This window comes from Bufo bufo, chromosome 2 (assembly GCF_905171765.1).
Source record: "Bufo bufo chromosome 2, aBufBuf1.1, whole genome shotgun sequence".
NCBI classification, from domain to species: Eukaryota; Metazoa; Chordata; class Amphibia; order Anura; family Bufonidae; genus Bufo; species Bufo bufo.
Window position 1 is genome coordinate 578405715 of NC_053390.1, and position 21813 is coordinate 578427527.

A 21813-nucleotide genomic window follows, 5' to 3' on the forward strand; every position below is an offset into this window, starting at 1 on the left:
CTATGCAATATTAAATGGAGGCGTTGGAAAGTACAACTTGTCAAAAAAAAAGCCCTCATATGGTTATGTGAACGGAAAAATAATAAGTAAAAAAAAACATCTGGGGTAGAAGGGGTTAACTGCGAATGTGCCAGCAGTTCAACAAGATGCAGACGGCGATATATTAGACCATCCTTTAATACTGAGGCACAGTAATTCTGTATATAAAATAACGGATTAACGGGGATTATGTCAGCAGTTCAATAAGATACAGACAACGATATATTAGACCACCCTTTAATACTGAGGCACAGTAATTCTATATATAAAATAAGAGATTAACGGGGATTATGTCAGCAGTTCAATAAGATACAGACAACGATATATTAGACCACCCTTTAATACTGAGGCACAGTAATTCTATATAGAAAATAAGACATTAACTGCAAATTTGTCAACTGTTCAACAAGATGCAGACAGTGACTACACTCAACCTGCACTGTCCCTGCAGTCTCCCTATGCTCTCCCTACAGTGTCTAAAAACTCTCACTAAGATCTCCCTGAACACTCCCTTTTCAATATTGTACAATTAAAAGCTTTCGACAACACTGTCCCTAGCGTATTAACGCTTTTCAGGAAAATGGCGCAGATCTCGGGGATGAGGCTTTTTATAGGGCTGTGACATCACAGGGGATGGCTATCTGCTGATTGGCTAGCTGCACAGCATTATGGGTCATTTTGCATTCTCCAGGCTTCTTACTTTCACTTTGTAACACATGCAGCAGCCATTTTAGAAAACATCTGATTCGTTACCACAAAGTGCAAGGAAATTTGGCTTCGCAGCAAATCAAATTTTTCCTAAACTTTGTTTCGAATTCCACATCAGATGCTTCGATTCGCTCAACACTAATGATTGTCAAAAAGAGTTTGTGTTTCCTCCTTTAAAGGGTTTCTGTCATGAGAAATAACGTTATGTAGCTGACCTACATTAGCGAAGTGCTAATGTCAGCAGTATATAACATTATGCTTTATAACTCCCTACCTGCCGCCGTTCTCTTAAAAGAAAGACTGTAAAACTATGCTAATGAGCCTCTAGGTGCTATTAGGGCGTTGCTTCAGCACCTAGAGACTCCGTCTTCTTACCCTTTGGCACGCCCAGGTCCAGTTGATTGACTTTCAAATTCTCCTCATCGTCCCGTAAATCCCGCACCTGTGCCGTCCCGTTTAGTATTCGGCGTCAGGCGCAGTGAATGAAGGATGCGCTCCTTCTGCCAGCTTCCTCACTGCACCTGCGCCGAAGGAAGCCGGCAGCAGGAGCGCGTCCTTCACTCACTGCGCCTGTGCCGAATACTAAAAGGGACGGCGCAGGTGCGGGATTTATGAGACACGAGTCTCTAGGTGCTGAAGCAAAGCCCTAATAGCACCTAGAGGCTCATTAGCATATTGTAAAAGTCTTTATTTTAAGAGAACGGCGGCAGGCAGGGAGTTATAAAGCATAATGTAGGTCAGCTACATAACGTTATTTCTCATGACAGAAACCCTTTGAGCAATTCCACTTCCATGAGCTGTGTCTGGTAATGTAGTTCAGCCCTATTCACACTGCCCATGGACTGACGTGGCACTGTTTCTGAAAAAAATTATAAAAAAACAGGGCGATTTTTCTAATTTGTGTTCTTCAGTCTGGCAATTATACTGGTAAAAAGAACAAAAGAAATTCAAAATTTTGCACCCTTTTGACATTCTAAGGGCTGTTTCACACGAGCAAGTTCATTGCGGGAATCACGCTCCGTGTGTGAGTGTGATCCTCTGCTCTGGACTTGCAGGAGCGCACGGCATTATCATGATTTATAATGCTGTGTGCCTCTGCTTGACCTTATTTCTACAGAATCATACTGACAGCTTTATGTCACTATTATTCTGTGGAAAAAAGGCCATGCAGAGGCACACAGCATTATAAATCATGATAATGCCGTGCGCTCCTGCAAGTCCAGAGCAGAGGATCACACTCACACACGGAGCGTGATTCCCGCAATGGACTCGCTCGTCTGAAACAGCCCTAAGGCTGGGTTCAGACCTGAGCGTATTTGATATGCGCGTTTAACGCGCGTTTTTGTCGCGCGTTTTTATGTGCGTTTTTTGCAATAGTAAACCCGCGTTTGAGTAATTGACTGCAGTGTCCTATGGCCACAAACGCGCGTCAAAACGCCCCAAAGAAGCTCAAGAACTTGTTTGAGCGTAGGGCGTTTTTCAGCGCGTTAGAACGCGCTGTAAAACGCTCAAGTGAGAACCAGGGCCATAGGGAAGCATTGGTTTTCATGTGTTGAGCGTTTTACAGCGCGTTTGAACGCGCTGTAAAACGCTCAAGTGTGAACCCAGCCTAAGGGTATGGCCACAAAATCAGGTTTCTTGATGCATTTTCAGAAGCCAAAATAAGGAGTGTATTACATTTTCAACCCTTTTTATTCTGCACTTTACTATTGTTCTTCCTTCACCTTTCCTACCTGCTTAGAGGATGAGCTCCTTTTCTGCAGTATATTCTTATGACCCAATACATATTTATGGATATTGAACACATGAAAATGTAATGATTTGGTGGTCATTAAAAGAGATATTGGCTGGCTGCTTGGCAACCATGCAAAAGACTAGAACACTTGTAAACAGGGATCATTTACTATAAAAGTAACATCGTCAGTAAAGGTATGACTTAGTGATTTATATTCCACAGTAAAGTGCTAGCAGAGGAGCCAGACTTAAAGGGTCACTGAGATTTAGGTTACTTTCACACTGGCGTTTTGGCTTTCCGTTTCTGAGATCCATTCAGGGCTCTCACAAGCGGTCCAAAACGGATCAGTTTTGCCCTAATGCATTCTGAATGGAAAAGGATCCGCACAAAATGCGAGTGCGAAAGTAGCCTTAGTAAAACCTTTGATATGTCATATTCCAAGGTATATATGCATGTGAATACCTTGGAATATGTGAGTAAAATAAAATTTGTTCACCTCTGAGTTTTGAGGGTATTGCACCATCTTTTTGTCCTTTTGTGAAGGTAATCTTGATCCGGTTTGGAGTGAGCGGTTGGTGGCTCAAAGCGAGATCTAACGACAGGCTGGAGGTGGATAGCAGGTTCATTACATGTGAAGAACGGACTTGTGATTTCCACTTCTGACAGCTGGATATGAACTCGGTTCTTCATGTTTATGGTTCTTCATTACAACTACTTGCATAAACTGTTAAAAATACAGCGCGGTTCCCGTATTTAACTTTTCACTTTATATTAAGGAGATTGAACCTACTCTATTAAGGGCACCACTGCTTGGTCTAGTTTTTTTTACACCAAACATCACTTGTTTTACCTCATTTAACAACATATGCACACAAAAAAATCAACTCCTGGCTGGAGTAGATTTCAGTTGTGGAGCATAACAAGGTCATATTTTATTTACAACACGACACATAATGACGTGTTTTAAGGATTTGAGAAAGATGGGGGGGCACTTTACAGAGAAAGGTAATGAATGATTTATGTTGATTCTTTGCTTTTCAGGGCTCATCAGCAGATCTCCTTATTACTAATTTCTGTTTATTGTAGCTACAAGTCAGGAGATTTAACTTTTACACTTTTACCTACAGGTAATGTAACAGTAATCATCTGACTTGGTGTTATGTTTAACAAATGTAAGTGATAAGGAGACATCAGAGCAGTCAGATGAGGAGAAAGTTTAAGCCAGTATGCCAACTACCAGAGAAGATTTCTCTGCCTGTCACACAGCAGACCATTTCATAATCCACACACTGACACAAAAGCAATAAAGCTCCTCAGTATAACTAAAGACAAAATAAATGTAATGGCCACAGAATTAAGGCCTCTTTCACACGAGCGTGTCCGGATAAGGTCGGGATGCGTTGCGGCAAACCCGCGCGAGTAGGTACCCAATTGCAGTCAGTTTTGACTGCGAATGCGTTCCGTTGTTCAGTTTTTATCGCGCGGGTGCAATGCGTTTTGCACGCGCGTGATAAAAAACTGAATGTGGTACCCAGACCCGAACTTCTTCACAGAAGTTCAGGTTTGGGTTCAAGGTTGTGTAGATGTAATTATTTCCCCTTATAACATGGTTATAAGGGAAAATAATAGCATTCTGAATACAGAATGCATAGTACAATAGGGCTGGAGGGGTTAAAAAAAAAGTACATTTTTTTAAACTCACCTTAATCCACTTGTTCACGCAGCCGGCATCTCTTCTGTCTTCTTCTATGAGGAATAGGACCTTTGATGACGTCATTGCGCTCATCACATGGTCCATCACATGATCTTTTACCATGGTGATGGATCATGTGACGGACCATGTGATGAGCGTAGTGATGTCATCAAGTTCCTATTCCTCAAAGAAGAAGACGGAAGAGATGCCGGCTGCGCGAACAAGTGGATTAAGGTAAGTTAAATTATTATTATTATTTTTTTAACCCCTCCAGCCCTATTGTACTATGCATTCTGTATTCAGAATGCTATTATTCTCCCTTATAACCATGTTATAAGGGAAAATAATAAAGATCGGGTCCCCATCCCGATCGTCTCCTAGCAATCGTGCGTGAAAATCGCACCGCATCCGCACTTGCTTGCGGATGCTTGCGATTTTTTACGCATGCCCCATTCACTTGCATTGCGTGAAAAACGCAGAATATAGAACATGCTGTGATTTTCACGCAACGCACAAGTGATGCGTGAAAATCACTGCTCGTGTGCACAGCCCCATAGAAATGAATGGGTCCGGATTCTGTGCAGGTGCAATGCGTTCACCTCACGCATTGCACCCGCGCGGAATGCTCGCTCGTGTGAAAGAGGCCTAAGGTTGCCATAAACCTATCAAGAGTTTTGGCTCTTTCAGATAAGCAATGTTAAACTTATTTGTGTTCTGGCCTATGAACATGGATGATTTTCTTTGAATGAATCCTGAGGGAAAAATCTGAGCTGGATAGTGCATGTTATGATTTTACATAGAATGCACCATCCATTGATCAAAATGCTTTTGGACTTGTGCATTAGGGTAATATTTTACTGGCATCTGTGAGATGAGCAGTTTTTAACCACATAGTATTGCATTTAAAAAGGCATTTAAAACTGACGTTAATTTTACTAGGTTTGCTATGGTTTTGTGGTTATTTTCCATACATTTTTCCAGGTTAAAAATGTAACAAATGTATTTCACTTGTATAGGCTGCATGGCCAGCAACCATGTCACAAAATCACAGCAATCACCACTGAAAAAAATAAAAGTGTGTTTTCAACTGCGTTTTTACAGCATGGTCAAAATCATTTTATGTAGCTACTATATATCATCAAGTCATTAGGCAGCTTTAGACACGCTAGATGTTCCTAGGGAAGAATAAACTATAAATACTGCCCTGGAGAATGGACTGCAGAAAATGCAACTGGCATGTGAAGTGTTGGTCTTTAGGGTTCTTGCACACAAGCATGACGGAATAGGCCCGGATGCGTTCAGGGTGCGTTCAGTGAAACTCGCACCATTTTGCAAACAAGTTCAGTCCGTTTTGTCTGCGATTGCGTTCAGTTTTTTCTGCGCGGGTGCAACGCGTTTTGATGCGTTTTTCACGCGCGTGATAAAAAACTGAAGGTTTACAAACATCATCTCTTAGCAACCATCATCCGCACTTGCTTGCGGATGCAATGCGTTTTTCACGCAGCCCCAAACACTTCTATGGGGCCAGGGCTGAGTGAAAACGCTGAATATAGAACATGCTGCGATTTTCACGCAACGCAGAAGTGATGTGTGAAAAACAATGCTCATGTGCACAGACCCAATGAAATTAATTGGTCAGGATTCAGTGCGGGTGTAATGCGTTCACGTCACACATTGCTCCCGTGCGGAAAACTCGCTCTTGTAAAAGGGGCCTTAGTAAATGACTCTGAATGTCATCTGTGTTTTTACATGGAAAGGTTAAATTCCACCAATGGTTGATGATTGTTGGATATATTTTTTTACATCTGCTCATGTATATTTTGCTTTATAGTGATTAAGTATATATACTTATAGCGGCTCACCCCTCTGATGCTATGGATTAAGGTGCTCTGACACTTGGTTCACCCACTGCCAGAAGGTTTAATAATAAGAGGAATAGAAATTGACAGGCACACCTCCACCTAGGAACTGCGCTTAGACATCAAATGTTGTTTGCACCTAAAAATTACACTTTTACAGCAGATAAAATTGCCAACATTTATTAACCATTACCATATTTAAAATAGATTTAAAAAGAAATAAATTGGAAATGAAAATAAATAAAAATAAAAAACATAAACTCTTCCTATATTCCGCGAGAAAATTAGAGGTAACGCAGCCGGCACTGCAACATGTGTCTGTATGATCACTAAAATCTCAGTATCGCACTGACTCAGTGGTCTCAAGGTGGTGCTCTGCTGGTTTTATAGTCCATGTAGTGAAGTATAAAAACAGAAAAAAGTACCGCGGCACTCACCATCAATCTTGAACTACAGTTTTATTTCATTGTAACAAAAAAGGTGATGGACATGGAACAATGCACAAGTGTGTGAATCGGCAACAGCTGTTTCGCGCTAATCCGCGCTTTGTCAAGCCTCCTTTGATGTGGAGGGGAGGAGGATTAAATACCTCCTTCCCATACACGTTACTGCTATACATGTTTGCATAAATATATAAAAAACATATACAACCTTTAAAAACATTCATATAAAGACAGCCAAATCATTTTTATCATTTAACCCTAAAGGTCCCATAGCTTGCGTTTTAATTATCCATGCTGCCTCTCGTTGGAGGAGGATGCGTTTTCTGTCTCCCCCTCTTGTTGGGGTCTGAACTTTCTCTATCCCTGCACATCTCAAAGTCTCACTCCTCCCTCCATGCTCAGCATACATATGCTCAATTAATCTAGATATAGTAAAGAAACTGGGCACTCTCAAGTAATTAGAACCATACAGAAATTTATTGACCTTTTGAACAACATTAAAAACAACAATAAAAGGATAAAGCCACGTGTTAAGATGGCTACAAATACTCGACAATAAATAGCATGTATTGTATTAACTGAATAAATTGGTGGCATATATGACTGTCTAGTCTGGATAGTGCACCAGTATATTAGACCCAAATGGCATGAAAAACAAATAAAGACATAAGGTTATATAATGCTTTAAATCGATGAATAAATATTTGCATAAATAGCAGCAATATTCGTATTGTTTCCGAATATAAAATACCCGCAGGGAATGTAGTAGCTACAATTATCGTATAGCTCACTCCCTTCTGACACGAAGTAATCCCAAAATAGAATAATGCCAACAAAGTTCGTAATGTCCTGAAATGAGTCCAGTACAATAGTAGTTGGGGACAACGTTGATTATTTTGTGTCCCACACTGGAAGGTTATAAACCAGCAAGATGTAGCGGCGTCCCGCTATGTATTCAAACCAGCGGCGTCCCACTGGAATATTAACACTGCGATTTTAATAAATGTTTTGCCGGAAAAGTTTGAAAAAATTCTTACCGTATTGCTTTTCTCACCACAAAGTCGCTCTACTGATTAATTCTTTATGTGTAGAAACCAGTATTGTCCGAGCATTAGTAGTTTTCACTTCCCACGTGTAATGACCGGCGTCACGCAAAGAGAGGGAAATGGGAAGGCCCTGTTCAAGGGAGAGGGAAAGGTGGTGACCCCTGACTCACCTTGAGGCTGGCACCTGACTGCCCTGACGTCCCTAGACGGGTTCCTCACCCGTACGCCGATCACGTGCCTAAACCCTGGCTTTCCCTAAGATGAGCCCTATGTAGTGAACGGGGCGGTGGGATCACTAGTCCGCACCACTGACACTAAGAGGAAAACACCAAGGAGAGGACAGACAATACAGACAAACATATAATCCCAGGTGGGCGACAACAGCAGACCACAAAGGCCCAACAGGGATCTGGAGGGTAACGTTCAGGAACAACAACCAGGAATCACAGCTACACAGCTCCAGTGGGTCAGTATAGAAGTCCAGGCAGGAAGCTCTATATCTGGCAACCAGAGAAGTGGGAGATGGGAATATAAGGAGGTTGGGATTGCTGGACAAGAAACAGCTGAGGAGGAGAAGCTACGGATCCCTGAGTGAGCCAAAAAGGATTGCAAGGCAAACCCAGAAAGCTACCATAAAGAAACAGCACTGTCTTTCTACATAGAGCGCACAGCCACCCGCTGCGACTTCCTGACCCCAGGTATAACGGAGTCAGGCGTGGCTCTCGACACCCTCGTGAAACCACGCCGGTAAATGTTTGACACGTGCAGACCGATCTTTGCTGCAAACTGTGGTCTTTCGAGATCTTTTTCTCATTTACCCTTTACGTGGTGATGAACAAAATATGCTGTAAGAGTCCGGCAATATCTTCCAATTTCCAGTGTTCAAAGGTTCGGGGTCCTGTATTACCTAGACGCGTTTCAGGGCATTTAATCGCCCCTTCCTCAGTAGCTACCAGTCCCCCATAAATTCCTTCCTTTTATAGTGAGAGGATACATTCTCAAAACCCGACATAGATCTTTTTTCTATTTGGGATAAAGCTTTTTCTGGAATTTGCATTCAATCTTATAATTCATTATCCTTTTTAGTTATCCTTTTTAGTTATAGCCTACATTTACAATACACTATCTTATAAACGCCCTTATTCATTGCCGTATATTAGTAGTATTTATACATACAAACATATAAAGCAATAATGTATTTAAAAAACTTCCCATACATGTTATGTATCTATCTCTGTTGATTCTTCCACACACACATTCTTCTGCACCTCTGGACAATACCGAAGATGTGTATGACGTATGAATTTCGAGTACGTGCAGAGATTCTCTATGCAGAAAGTTTTTTATATATAAAAAGAAAAATACTTTTACTGTATGGGAGAATTAGTGGACAATACTTTTGTATGAAGGGTTTTATATGGAAAGTTTTCCATATGCATACTTCGACTTTTTCCATTTTTAATGAGTTGCAGATTATTCCGTTTTTATAGAATCAAAACCTAGTTCACAACCTAACAGATATATAGCAGCAAAAACAAGTGATATGTGATAATTTTGAGAAAAAACACATGGGAACCGCATCAAAACCGCATGGGTTCTGATGCGTTTTTTAGTGTGGAAGAATCAACAGAGATAGATACATAACATGTATGGGAAGTTTTTTAAATACATTATTGCTTTATATGTTTTTAATTGTTTTATATGTTTTTAAATGCATATTTTATTTATAAATACTACTAATATACGGCAATGAATAAGGGCGTTTATAAGATAGTGTATTGTAAATGTAGGCTATAACTAAAAAGGATAACTAAAAAGGATAATGAATTATAGGATTGAATGCAAATTCCAGAAAAAGCTTTATCCCAAATAGAAAAAAGATCCATGTCGGGTTTTGAGAATGTATCCTCTCACTATAAAAGGAAGGAATTTATGGGGGACTGGTAGCTACTGAGGAAGGGGCGATTAAATGCCCCGAAACGCATCTCGCTAAGACAGGACCCCGAACCTTTGAACACTGGAAATTGGAAGATATTGCCGGACTCTCACTTGTTCATCACCGCGTAAAGGTTAAATGAGAAAGAGATCTCGAAAGACCACAGTTTGCAGCAAAGATCGGTCTGCACGTGTCAAACATTTACCGGCGTGGGAAGTGAAAACTACTGGTATCTACACATAAAGAATTAATCAGTAGATCGCAATACGGTAAGACTTTTTTCAAACTTTTCCGGCAGAACATTTATTAAAATCGCAGTGTTAATATTCCAGTGGGACGCCGCTACATCTTGGTGGTTTACAACCTTTCAGTGTGGGACACAAAATAATCAAAGTTGCCCCCAACTACTATTGTACTGGACTCATTTCAGGACATTACGAACATTGTTGGCATTATTCTATTTTGGGATTACTTCGTGTCAGAAGGGAGTGAGCTATACGATAATTGTAGCTACTACGTTCCCTGCGAGTATTTTATATTCGGAAACAATACGAATATTGCTGCTATTTATGCAAATATTTATTCATCGATTTAAAGCATTATATAACCTTATGTCTTTATTTGTTTTTCATGCCATTTGGGTCTAATATACTGGTGCACTATCCAGACTAGACAGTCATATATGCCACCAATTTATTCAGTTAATACAATACATGCTATTTATTGTCGAGTATTTATAGCCATCTTAACACGTGGGTATTATCCTTTTATTGTTGTTTTTAATGTTGTTCAAAAGGTCAATACATTTCTGTATGGTTCTAATATCTTGAGAGTGCCCAGTTTCTTTACTATATCTATCCAGTCTTTTTGAGTGGACAGGGTGAGTCCACTTTACTGAGTGCACCTCTGTTTGGTCATTGTGGGATCCTGTGCACCACATTTACGCTTGTTACTCAATTAATCTAGTCGACCCATTTTTATTGACTATTGATTTTTTGTGTTCCCTCAAGCGTATATATAGGCATCTGTGCGTTTTTCTAATATAATATCTCCTACATGGGCAAAAAATCACATGTACCACATATTGGGTTTTACAGTGTATGAATTGTTTCACCACATGTCCCACACTTCCTATTTGTAGATATCTCTCTCTATATACATAATCGCACATAGAGCAGTGTCCACATGTGTAATTCCCTTTAGGGGCACTCCTACCCAGCCAGTTATCCACTGGACGGGGAAGGTTGCTCCTAACAATGGCATCCTGCTTCTACGGGAACTAATAATGGGATGACTCTTCACTCTAGCTGATAGAGTCATATCCCTCTGTAACATCTGCCAATTATTTGAAATTACTTTTTTAATTGTGGGAGCCATTGGGGAATAATCGAATGTGAACACGGCTCTACCTACTTCACCTCAATTGTACTGTCTCCTCTTCTTATTTTTTTTACTAATGTTTTTTCCTAGCGTCTGTCTTTTTTGCATGAACTTAATATATGCCTTGTCCACAATTTGTTCAGGGGAACCCCTTTGGAGGAAACGTTTTTTTTTTTTAAATCAACACACTGTACTTTAATTCTGTGTCATCTTTGATGATTCTAGCCAAACGCATGAATTGACCGTATGGGATAGCAGTTTTAATATGTGGCGGATGGTAACTCGTGTAATGTAGCAAAGCATTCGTGGATGTTGATTTCCTGTAGATAGTAGGATATATTTGCCCATCCCTCACTCTGACTTTCACATGAAGAAAGTCCAGTTCATCTTCACTTAAAGTGCTGGTAAAGCGCATATTCATATCATTAGTGTTGTTTAAATAATCCACGAATGCATTGAACATATCCTTCTCCCCCATTCAGATAATAAATATATCATCTATGTACCTTAGAAAAACTTTGATGTACCGTATAAATGGGTTCTGAACAGTGTAAATATATGTTTCTTCAAACATCGCTAAAAATAAATTTGTGAAAGTGCATGAGACAAGTGTCCCCATAGCTGTTCCTGACAGCTGTTTATACCATTCCTGATTGAAAACAAATGCATTGTGAGTCAAGATAAATGACAGGGATTCTGTTACAAACTCCATGTATTGTTCACTTCTTCCTACCTTATGCATAATGCTGCGGATAGACTCCACCCCCAGCTCCTGTGGAATCCTTGTGTAGAGGCTCTCCACATCTATAGCTGCTAAGTAAAAACCGTCTTGCCATGTAATCTCCCCCAAGGCTTCCAGAAAGTCGGTGGTGTCCTTCAAATAAGAGGGAACTCCTTTTAACACCGGGCGCAACATCCAATCGAAATACTGGGAAAGGGGTTCGGTTAAAGAACCGTTCCTCGACACTATGGGGCGCCCGGGTGGATGCATCTCCGACTTGTGGATCTTGGGTACCATGTACCATACTGGTTTGATGGGGAACTGGCGGTACAGTCTCTCCGCAGCACGCTTGGTCAAAAAACCTCTATCTACATATTTCCACAACAATGTTTTGAGTTGTTGTTGATATTTAATCGTGGGATCTGAGCCGGCTTGCAAATTGCAAAGAGATTATTGTCAAACCAGCCGACAAGGGGGGGCAATGTGGTTGTTATGTACAAAACCCAATACATGAGAGAAGCTGATAGGCAATTCAGGGATGCCGACACCTATACCTATACCTCTCGGCTCAGATCCCACAATTAAATATTAACATCAACTCAAAACATTGTTGTGGAAATATGTAGATAGAGGTTTTTTGACCAAGCGTGCTGCGGAGAGACTCTACCCCCAGTTCCCCATTAAACCAGTATGGTACATGGTACCCATGGAGGGCCAACAAGCGGGAAATGAATGACCTGCCTTGCGGAATGATCCTCATAGCAAAATTTAACATGCCCAGTAATGACTGTAAATCAGCCTTAGTGACCACGGTGGTAACTGAGAACCTGTGAACGACTTCCCTAATCCTAACTAACTTGTCCGACGGCAACCTGGTTAACATGTTATCCGAATCTAACACTATGCCTAGGAAAGTAATGACTGTGGATGGGCCCTCGACTTTCTTGGGGGATATCGGGATTCCCATCTAGGAAAAACAACTCAAAAGTTTCCCCAGACCTAGGGGGGCCGGCCCTGGCCTCTCGATCAGCAGGAAATCAAGTAATGGATGATGTGCTCACAGTGGATTTTTTTCTCTAATACCCAATGGAGGGCCTGAGCCAACTGATCGAACAGCCACGGGCTGCTCTTAGAATCAAAAGTAAGTTTTGTGGAAAAATAGTATTGGTCCCTCCACTTAATGCCATGCCACTGCCAGAGAGCTGGCGTAATAGGGAGTAACTTAATGGCATCAGAGATATCGGCCTTGGACAATGCTGCTCCAGGTCCTAACCGAATGATAATGGCGATAGCCTGGTCAATGGACGAATACCTCATGCCCACTTGCTCTGAGGGAATAAGGGAGTTGAGGCTGGGAACATGGGAACCATGCGGGGCTGACAGATCTATGATCAGTCTCTCCTTTTTACTAAACATACCCGTGAGCACCCCTACAGGAATGACTCTCCACCGCTGAAAAGGGGGCAACCCTTATCTAACTCTGCATTTATCAACTTGTCTATGGCGCTAGGATTCTTGCCAGCTGACTGAAGATTCTTACACTCGTGCGTAAACTCTGGAACGGTGACCAACCCGGTATGAAAACCTTTAGAAAATCCTGAACCAAAAAACTCCACAAAACCTGGATTAGGATGACCCACCAAGAACCCCCGTAAGCAACCAGTATCAATGACACTCATGTAGGCTTTAATAAGTTTCCCTCATCACAAGAACATGACCTGTGACCGCAATCGCACAAATTACGGCCTGCGAGCCGTACCAAGCAACCCCGCCTACTGCCTGGGAGAAGGGAGAGGAAAACAACCTGCGGCTAAGTCCTGCCTCCATAACGAGGAGAGCCCCAGGTGATAAGGTGCTAACGAACCCCATGCATGAGGAATTGACTGCAGCCGGAGACCGCACAGCACTTGCTCTAGGACCCCCCCCCCCCCCGGCCTGAACTCACTACCCTACACTCCTCAGTATTAACCCGCTACCCTCCCTGGACAAAGTTATTCCCCCCCCCCATATATTTTTTTTATTTTTTTTAAACCAATTATACATATTTTCCCCTCCTTCTACCCCTAGAAAAGGCAGGCACCCTCAAGATCCACTAACGACCCGGTACAGGCTTAAACCGACCTGGTAGAAGCCTCCACACACACACTGGCTCACGACCTGCCAGTTCAGACATCGGGACAGATCAGTGACAAACCTGTAACTCACAAAACCCCTCAACAAGCCCCGCACCCCGTATCCCTGCCTATCTAACAGCACGGCGGCCCGTGCCAGACATTTACACAAACAGCTGAGCGGGGACACGCTGCCCCCTGCACCCTAACGTTGTCATGCTGCGTGGGAAGCTAGCGCTGCTCCCCGGCAGACTGCTCCAGTGCGGGGGTGCCCCCCCTCACTTAGGGGGCCGACCCCCCGCCAGCCGGACTCAGATGAGTTGGGCTGCAGGACGTGGCAGCTACTAACCGTGAATGGACACCGTTGTCGACGAGACACAGCTCCGGACCGCTCTGCAAGAGTAGGGACCCAGGTAAGCTCCAAACGCTGGACGACGTACAAAGTGGGAGGGACGCCGGCCGAACATAAAGGCAGCAGCGCCCCTCCCACAAATACAGGCCAATGAATCGGCCTTTACACATATTTATGCAAATGTATAGCAGTGACATGTATGGGAAGGAGGTATTTAATCCTCCTCCCCTCCATGTCAAAGGAGGCTTGAAAAAGCGCGGATTAGCGCGAAACAGCTGTTGCCGATTCACACACTTGTGCATTGTTCCATGTCCACCACCTTTATGTTACAATGAAATAAAACTGCAGTTCAAGATTGATGGTGAGTGCCGTGGTACTTTTTTCTATCTTCCTATATTCCCATCAATTCAATTCAATATCATATAAGGAATGGCTCTGGTGTTTTTCTCATGGGGTATTTGAACCGTTATTGATGGTATTGTCAGACAGTGACAGGTCTCACGCAGGGTAGAGGCAAGGAAGGGGTGGATAGTTCGGTCCACACCCCTATTCCACCACAGGCGTGACCAGCTGGAAGTAATCAGGCTGGCACAAAGCACCTCCCAGGGTGTCAGCAAGGGGGGAGTGTGTTGCCTGCGGGCAGAGGCCTGGAGGCTCTGTGTGGTCCAAGCCAGGAGGGCTGAGAGACCACTATTCCCCATGTGTGCTGAGACACTGGACTGGAGGCAGTGGGCGTACTGTGCTCTGTACAGCCAGGAGGCTGTGGGACATTGGCTGAGAAAGGGTGTGAACAAGGACTTAGGTGAGTCAGGAATATTACAGTATGTTTAGTTAGAGCCCAGCCGGGCGAGTGTTTATTATATTGTATTATTGTTTATGTTTATGTGGATGTGCCGCAATAAAGCACCGTGTTTGGATCTTAAACTTGGTGTCCTGAAGATATCTGTGAGAATGACCCCCGAAAGAGAGCTGATCCCCTACAGTATATATAGAAACACATATATGTAGAATATAAAACTTATGAAATATAAACCATACAATATGAGGAGAATTATATCATCTAGTTGTTATTATCATACTGAATTGACATATATGCTTGTTCCATAATCCAGATACTCATATGCAGCCTAATGTTATTTACAGTATAACTTGCAGCAGGTGTATGTATTCAACCATGACTATATATAGTCTGTAAACTGTCACTGTATCTTAATTGTATATAATATATAGGCTTGATATGTTTTGTCTATTCTTGTGCTGCAGCCCAGTTGCAGCCTTATTATATGTAGCAAATATCCAATGTGTATTAAAGTTGTTAATTATGCTGCCCGGGACTTAGTTCTGAAATCATGAGTACGTACTCACTGTTATCCCTCCGGCTGGGTGATAGGGATATTCGCCTATCTGTGGGTATATACGAAGTGTGCACACCACTTGCAGCGCTCCACCTCCTTGTCCCACTAGGCACCTGTTGGTGTTCACTTCCACTACTTGCCACTCTGTACGTTAGCGTCCCATGTAGCACCTATTAGTGATGTTTGCTGGCTTAGCGTGCTGTGCAGTCTTTCTTAGACATGCCTTGTTGGCTTTGTTCCAGCTCAGTGAAATATGTGGTAATTATTTTGCTGTATAGTAGATATTCTTTCAGCCTGTACTCCTAATTCTTGCAAGACGTGTTTCGGAGCAATGATACTCCTTCCTCAGATGGCCACTGAGGAAATTAGACAGGATATCGCCTCTTTTTGTTTTAGTCAGGCAACCTAATTTGCATACCCTTGGCTTTCTGGGAAAGATATTTAAATTCACTTTTCTTCCAAAACAGAAAAGAATGCAAATCTTTACTCATGACACTTGAATTAACATCTGCAAATTTGCATCTCTCTCTCTCTCCCCCTCCCTCCAAATTTAAAAAAAAATCTGACGAACCGAATCTTAAAAGGGTCGCTTATCTCTAATGCAAACTATACATTTATGTTATAAATAACTGTACAATTCATTTTTATAGTTTTCTTTACTGGTCTTAAAAGTGTTTTGTAATTTAATCTTAGACTACGATGATGGGAATAAAAGATCATCAGTGAAGACAGCAGAGACATCCACCTGGAGCAATATAGGAGAAGACAAAAAAACTGTTCAACCATCCTCTGTACTAGTATTACCAAAGAGAGTCTCATGTGAGGTAGGTGCTGTAAGAAAACTAAATTTACCATGATATATAACATAGAAAGCTAAGTGTATGTATGTGTGTATGTCCTCTAAAGGAATCTGCACCGTCGCATTTATAATCACGAAATTTGGCACATAGGTACATCAAGTGTACTGGAAGGTTTTAGGCCGGGTCTCAGCTCTCTAGCACATACCGTTCCTGAGATATTCCCAAAAAAAAATGCATTAGCCAATAGAAGCTTGGTCACATGACCCTTAACAGCCAATAGAAGCTCGCAGGCCCTTAGTCTCCACATACACACAGTTTTACACCAGAAACAACACAGACTTCTATTGATCCACAAGAAAAACCTGTCAGATCAAACCACATGTTGCCACCGATCTCCTGCCACCTGTCATGGGAACGTCCGTGACACTGTTCTTTGTTCCAGTCCCTGGTGACCTGTGAATGAATCAAAATATGCTAATAGCTGCCTCTGTTTCCTGGTGGCCCTGTAGAAAACAGTACTCTATGATTACCAGTATAAATACCAGAGCTTCACAAGACAATCAAACAACACAAATGAGTGGCTACTTAAAGGGAACCTGTCACCAGTTTTATGGTGTCCTAACTAAGGGCAACATAAATAAGTGACTGATTCTCTTAGCAAAATGCTGGGTCACTTTCTTTAATTGACCCAGTCAATCTGCCAACATCTTGTATTGAAAAGCTCCAGCTGATAATGATGAGTCATGAATATTTATGAGCTCCTGACTCTCCCCGCCTACCTGCTGCTGATTGACAGTTATTTTCCATATGAATCAGCAGCAGGTGGGCAGGGGAGTGGCTATAGCTCTGAATTAAATATACGCTGGACTCAATGACATCACGCTCAACTCAAATCAGCTCATTAGCATGCGGCATGTGGCATCTTTGTGTGTATATTATGAGGTAACCCTCTGTCACACCAGTAAGTGAATACATCTAAGGTACTTTTTAGTAGTTAATGATTGTATATAATTAGTTAGATTATAATCAAATATCCACATGACAGGTTCCCTTTAAGTACCATGATCGGGGTCTGTCTCAGTTGTACAAAAACAAAGGAGCAAGAATCTAGCTGAAAGAGAATTTTTTTACTTATGTTCCAGACAACTAATAGAAGAAGCTGAATAATGATAACACTGTGTCCTTAATATTGTAATATGACATAGGGAATTAAAAGGCAAAATCGATTCTATTAAAAATAGAATACAGCAAGTAAAAGTCACGTACCCATAATGCATATGTGAACACTAAGGGATACCGCTGCCCCAGCGCATGATTCGGCAACACCTTTAAATTGGGACAGCATCATGAGTATGTGACTTTTACTTACTGTATCCCTATAATTAGTACTTAGTGGTGGTGCAGAGTTGCTTTGCTATTGACAATTTTTGTCAGGGGAGTGTGGCTCTATTAGATTGTTGACATTTGTTACACTTATTTGACACTGCACTATATTTACATTTGGAGGCGGCAGTGGTACTCTATTATATTAATATAATTTATACTTTTATATATTCTCGCCTCATCTATTATGTCTCCACTATCTCTCTCTTTGATCGATTACAATCAGTTTTTTGCACCCTACATTATACAGAAACTGTCCTCACCCTACATTCTACAAACGACCTCCTGACAGCTAATTGCAATAATGACTACTTTTTGCTAATTCTCCTCGATCTCTCTACAGCATTTGACACTATAAATCACCATCTACTCCTCACCATGCTCTAATCTATCAGCCTTAAGGACACCCACTTTTTCAGTGTATCATTTGCTGGCTCTACCTCCCCTCCTTCTTGCTGTGGGGTTCCTCTGGGTTCAGTTCTAGATCATCTCCTCTTTTCTCTCTAGTGAGAAATGACTGGCACTATTTTAGTGTCCTAGTGACACTAAAATATATATAGCTATGCTATGGGTGACCTCATTATTGACAGTGTTAACAAACAGCCTCATGGTTGACAGTGTTAACAAACAGCATGTTTAAAAAGATACTGTACCATTACATGTGTTATGCTTTTTCATATTAGAAAGCTTCCAAAAATTGTCCCTTATTGGGTGCAGAAAAAACAGTGGCTTGTTAGAACCAAGTGTACAAAAATTGTGCCTTTTTAAGGGGGTTTTCCGGGTTTAGAGCTGAACCCAGACATACCCATAATTTCACCCAGGCAGCCCCCCTGACAAGAGCATCGGAGCAGTTAATGCTCCGATGCTCTCCTTTGCCCTGCTCTGGATAGCGTAGGGCAAAGCCTCTTTTATTTACAATAACACATTGCTTCAGCCCAGCAGTGTGTTCGGTGACATCACAGGCTCTGATGGGCGGGCTTTAGCGCTGCCCTAGCCATTTTACAGTTCGTCACCAGAACTCCAGAAAATGCCTTTGCCCTGCGCAATTCAGCGAAGGGCAAAGGAGAGCATCGTAGCATGAACTGCTCCTATGCTCAAGTCAGGGGGGCTGCCTGGGTGAAAATGGACATATGTCCGGGTTCAGCTCTGAACCTGGACAACCCCTTTAACTGGAGAAGATCCCTGGCCCCATTTATACACATACAGTGTCCCGACTGCAAGTAGTTAAGGTGTTAATGTCACTGTACTTCATTTATTACATGTACCATAGGCTGTGTATGGAGTGGTTCCCTAGTGGCTAGGCAGGGCTGGCTCCACCTTTTGGTCTCTAGGAAGAAGTTACTTTTAGCCTAATGTGAGCTGCAGATCAGTCAACGACAAGGGAGCAGTGCTGTATAGGAAAGCCTCCATTCCCCTGTGTATCACACACAGCAATAAAGTGACATCTTACAGAATGTATAGCGCCCACTAAAGAGGATTGCAAAACATTTGTCAGAGAAAGGTAACACATCTAGATTGAGGCTATAAACATCTCTGTATGTAGTGTGAGTAATAAGCTTCAGGTATCCCATTGTATCAAAAAGACAGAAAGGATCCACAGAGCAGAGACTGTATTCCACTGAGGATACTGGGGTATCTAATACAGTATATCTACAGATAGAGATAGTGTATTTCTTAGGCCAGAAAAGGAAAGAATGTACTGCTTGATTAAAGAGAGAGAGAGAGAGAGAGAGACCAGCTCTCCATACAAAGCACTGGGAATTACAACTCCCAACTGTGAAGACTGCATTTGATTTGTACATTGCCTGTGTTAAATCCTGCAGTAAAGGACAGTGAACCTGTTGCAGAAAACCCAGCCTCACCCTTGACTCTCTCCTCAGGGAATCCCGCCTAGTGCTTCCAAACCTAACACCACCAAGGGTACCCCAACTTGCACGACGCAGGATGACCAAAGAAACAGGGAGTAAAAGGTGCACCCTTCCTCATCACTGTGCGGCCTATGGAGTGTCTGATCAATGAGTAATACTACTCCCTATTGGTCACACACTCATACATGCCCTGCATCTCTCTGCACACACATTAATGCCATAAGATAAACAGGGGCTTGTTCTGCACAAACATCCAGAAATCATGCCTTAATGTTAGTAGAATGCCTGCCCATATTTATGCACACAAACTGTCAGAAGAAAGGGTGGCTTGTTCTGAACCAGCCTGGAAAAACTCTATTTTTTAACTGGGAGCAGCAGCCATACAGTGTGGATATAGAAAGGGTAGGGTAATAGTACCATATGGCCACAATAAAAGCAGCAGCAGTAGCAGCAAATCATGGAACAGACAAGGCATTAGATGTTTGTGTGTGTGGCTGTTTAGGAGTAGTAGTAGTAGTGACAGCTGTGTAGCAGTAATGATAGTCGCAGTAAAGGTAATGGAGATGGAAGCAGGGAGATTAGTAGCAGAGAGTGGCAGGTGTGGTGCTGGCATCAGTCATATGTAGGACCAGTGGATGTTCGGGTTCACGGCTAAATTTCAGGTCAAAGTTCAGGTTCGGGACCCGAACTCGAACCCAAACTCAATGGAGACCCGAACTTTAGTGCACTAAAATGGCTGTAAAATAGTCATAGTAAAGGGTTAGAGGACTGCAAAAAAACAAAATGGGGGTAAGAGCAGGACAATTGCCCTGCAAACAGATGTGGAAAGGGAATATGATTTAAAATAACAGAATATAAAAAAAAATATATATATATTCTTGAACTAGGAAGTGGAGGTTAAAGTTGAGTAGGCGGTTGAGGGGGCGGTAGACTTGGTGGTGTAGGTGGAAGCAGCGGTGGAGGAGGAGGAGAATAGCCAAGACTGTATTTATTTTTTTTCCTTTATTTATTTTTTATAAATTTGGGAAGGGATATGGGACATCATTCTATTCATTTTTACCTCTTGTCTGCCTGCCCTAGCAAGTGACTGGTCTTTCTTTGCTTCTGACGAAGCTGGGCAGTCAACGGATAGGTCTGAGGGCCATCTAGGGGCAGTCAGACAGGGTTTGTTTATAGTTAGGATACAGGGACGTATTGAGGGGAAGAGACCCAGTATCTGTCTCCCTCCTATATTCTATCCCTGTTTTTTCCTACCTCACCCTCTGAGTGAGCCAGTGTGCACACTGCCTGGCTTATATATTTTTTCTCCCTACCAGTTCATCTTTGGTTGGCAGTTGTTTTGTAACCTCCTAGTGAGGTATTGTTCACATTTATCACCGTTGGGCCTATTATTTTAAACGGTATTAATAAAATACACATTTTAATGTACTCCAATACTCAATTTATTCAGAATCTTTACCTTGGGCGCCATTTATATTTATTTTGTTTGACCAGCTTTCACTTAGGTTGTGTTCATCCATAAATTTGGGAAGGCCCAAAAACATTGGGAAATTGAATAGAGAATGCAAAGATATAGTGTGCTGGAGTATAACAATGGTGCAGCCGGTATACTTGTCTATTCAGCACAATGTACGGAGAAGTCCTGTGGGATCCATACCTAGTTCATTTTAATGAACGTGAGCTTGTCCACGTTGGCTGTGGACAGACTGCTGACCTTGTCTGTGATCACCCCCCCTGCCGTGCTAAACACACATTTGGACAATACACTGGCCAGCACCTCCAAGGCGTAAAGGGCAAGCGCAGGCCCTGTGTCCAATTTGGAGACCCAGAAGATGAATGTGGCAGACCCATCAGTCAATACGTGTAGGCATGTGCACACGTACTGTTCCACCATGTTGCTGAAATGCTGCCTCCTGCTAAGATGTTCCGTATCAGCTGGTGGTGCTGGTTGTTGTGGCGTGCTGACAAAGCGGTGCCCCAGCTGCATTGGTGACTTCTTCCTCCTCCTTTGCCTTGTGCTTCCACTGAGCCCCCGCTGTCAGATGGGAATGCCATCAGAAGTGCATCTACCAGCATGCGCTTGTACTCGTGCATCTTCCGATCATGCTCCAGTGATGGAATTCGACGGCACATTGTCCTTGTAGTGGGGATCCAGCAGGGTGGCCACCCAGCAATCAGCACTGGTTAGAATGTGGGCAAATCGGCAGTCGTTGCGCAGGCATTGCAGCATGTGCAATGAGCCGGACCGTGGTACGGTTAAGCGGACGCCAAAATAATGCAGTGGGTCCGGATATGGATATAGAAGTCTATTGTTTTTGTTCGTGACGCCAATTGCAGTGTGCGCAGGGTACAGTCTCAGGGCCCTTTAAGGTGTTGCAACTCAC

General features: G+C 42.4%; 1 protein-coding gene and 1 long non-coding RNA gene across 4 annotated transcripts in view; one reads left to right on the forward strand and one right to left on the reverse strand.

The window, feature by feature from the left end:
• The window catches only part of BANK1 (B cell scaffold protein with ankyrin repeats 1), a 713259-nt gene that overhangs the window by 123376 nt on the left and 568070 nt on the right, over positions 1-21813 (forward strand). For all 3 annotated transcript variants that reach the window (XM_040418216.1, XM_040418217.1, XM_040418218.1), the window contains exon 3: positions 16072-16202. In XM_040418216.1, coding sequence (XP_040274150.1) covers positions 16072-16202 — 131 coding nt within the window. The remainder of the gene's footprint in view (positions 1-16071; positions 16203-21813) is intronic.
• Positions 3221-11399, reverse strand: LOC120989855. Its single transcript, XR_005776330.1, has 3 exons — positions 11387-11399; positions 5620-5624; positions 3221-3332 (listed from the first exon to the last, which is right to left on the reverse strand). It is a non-coding gene; the product is annotated as an uncharacterized LOC120989855 (long non-coding RNA).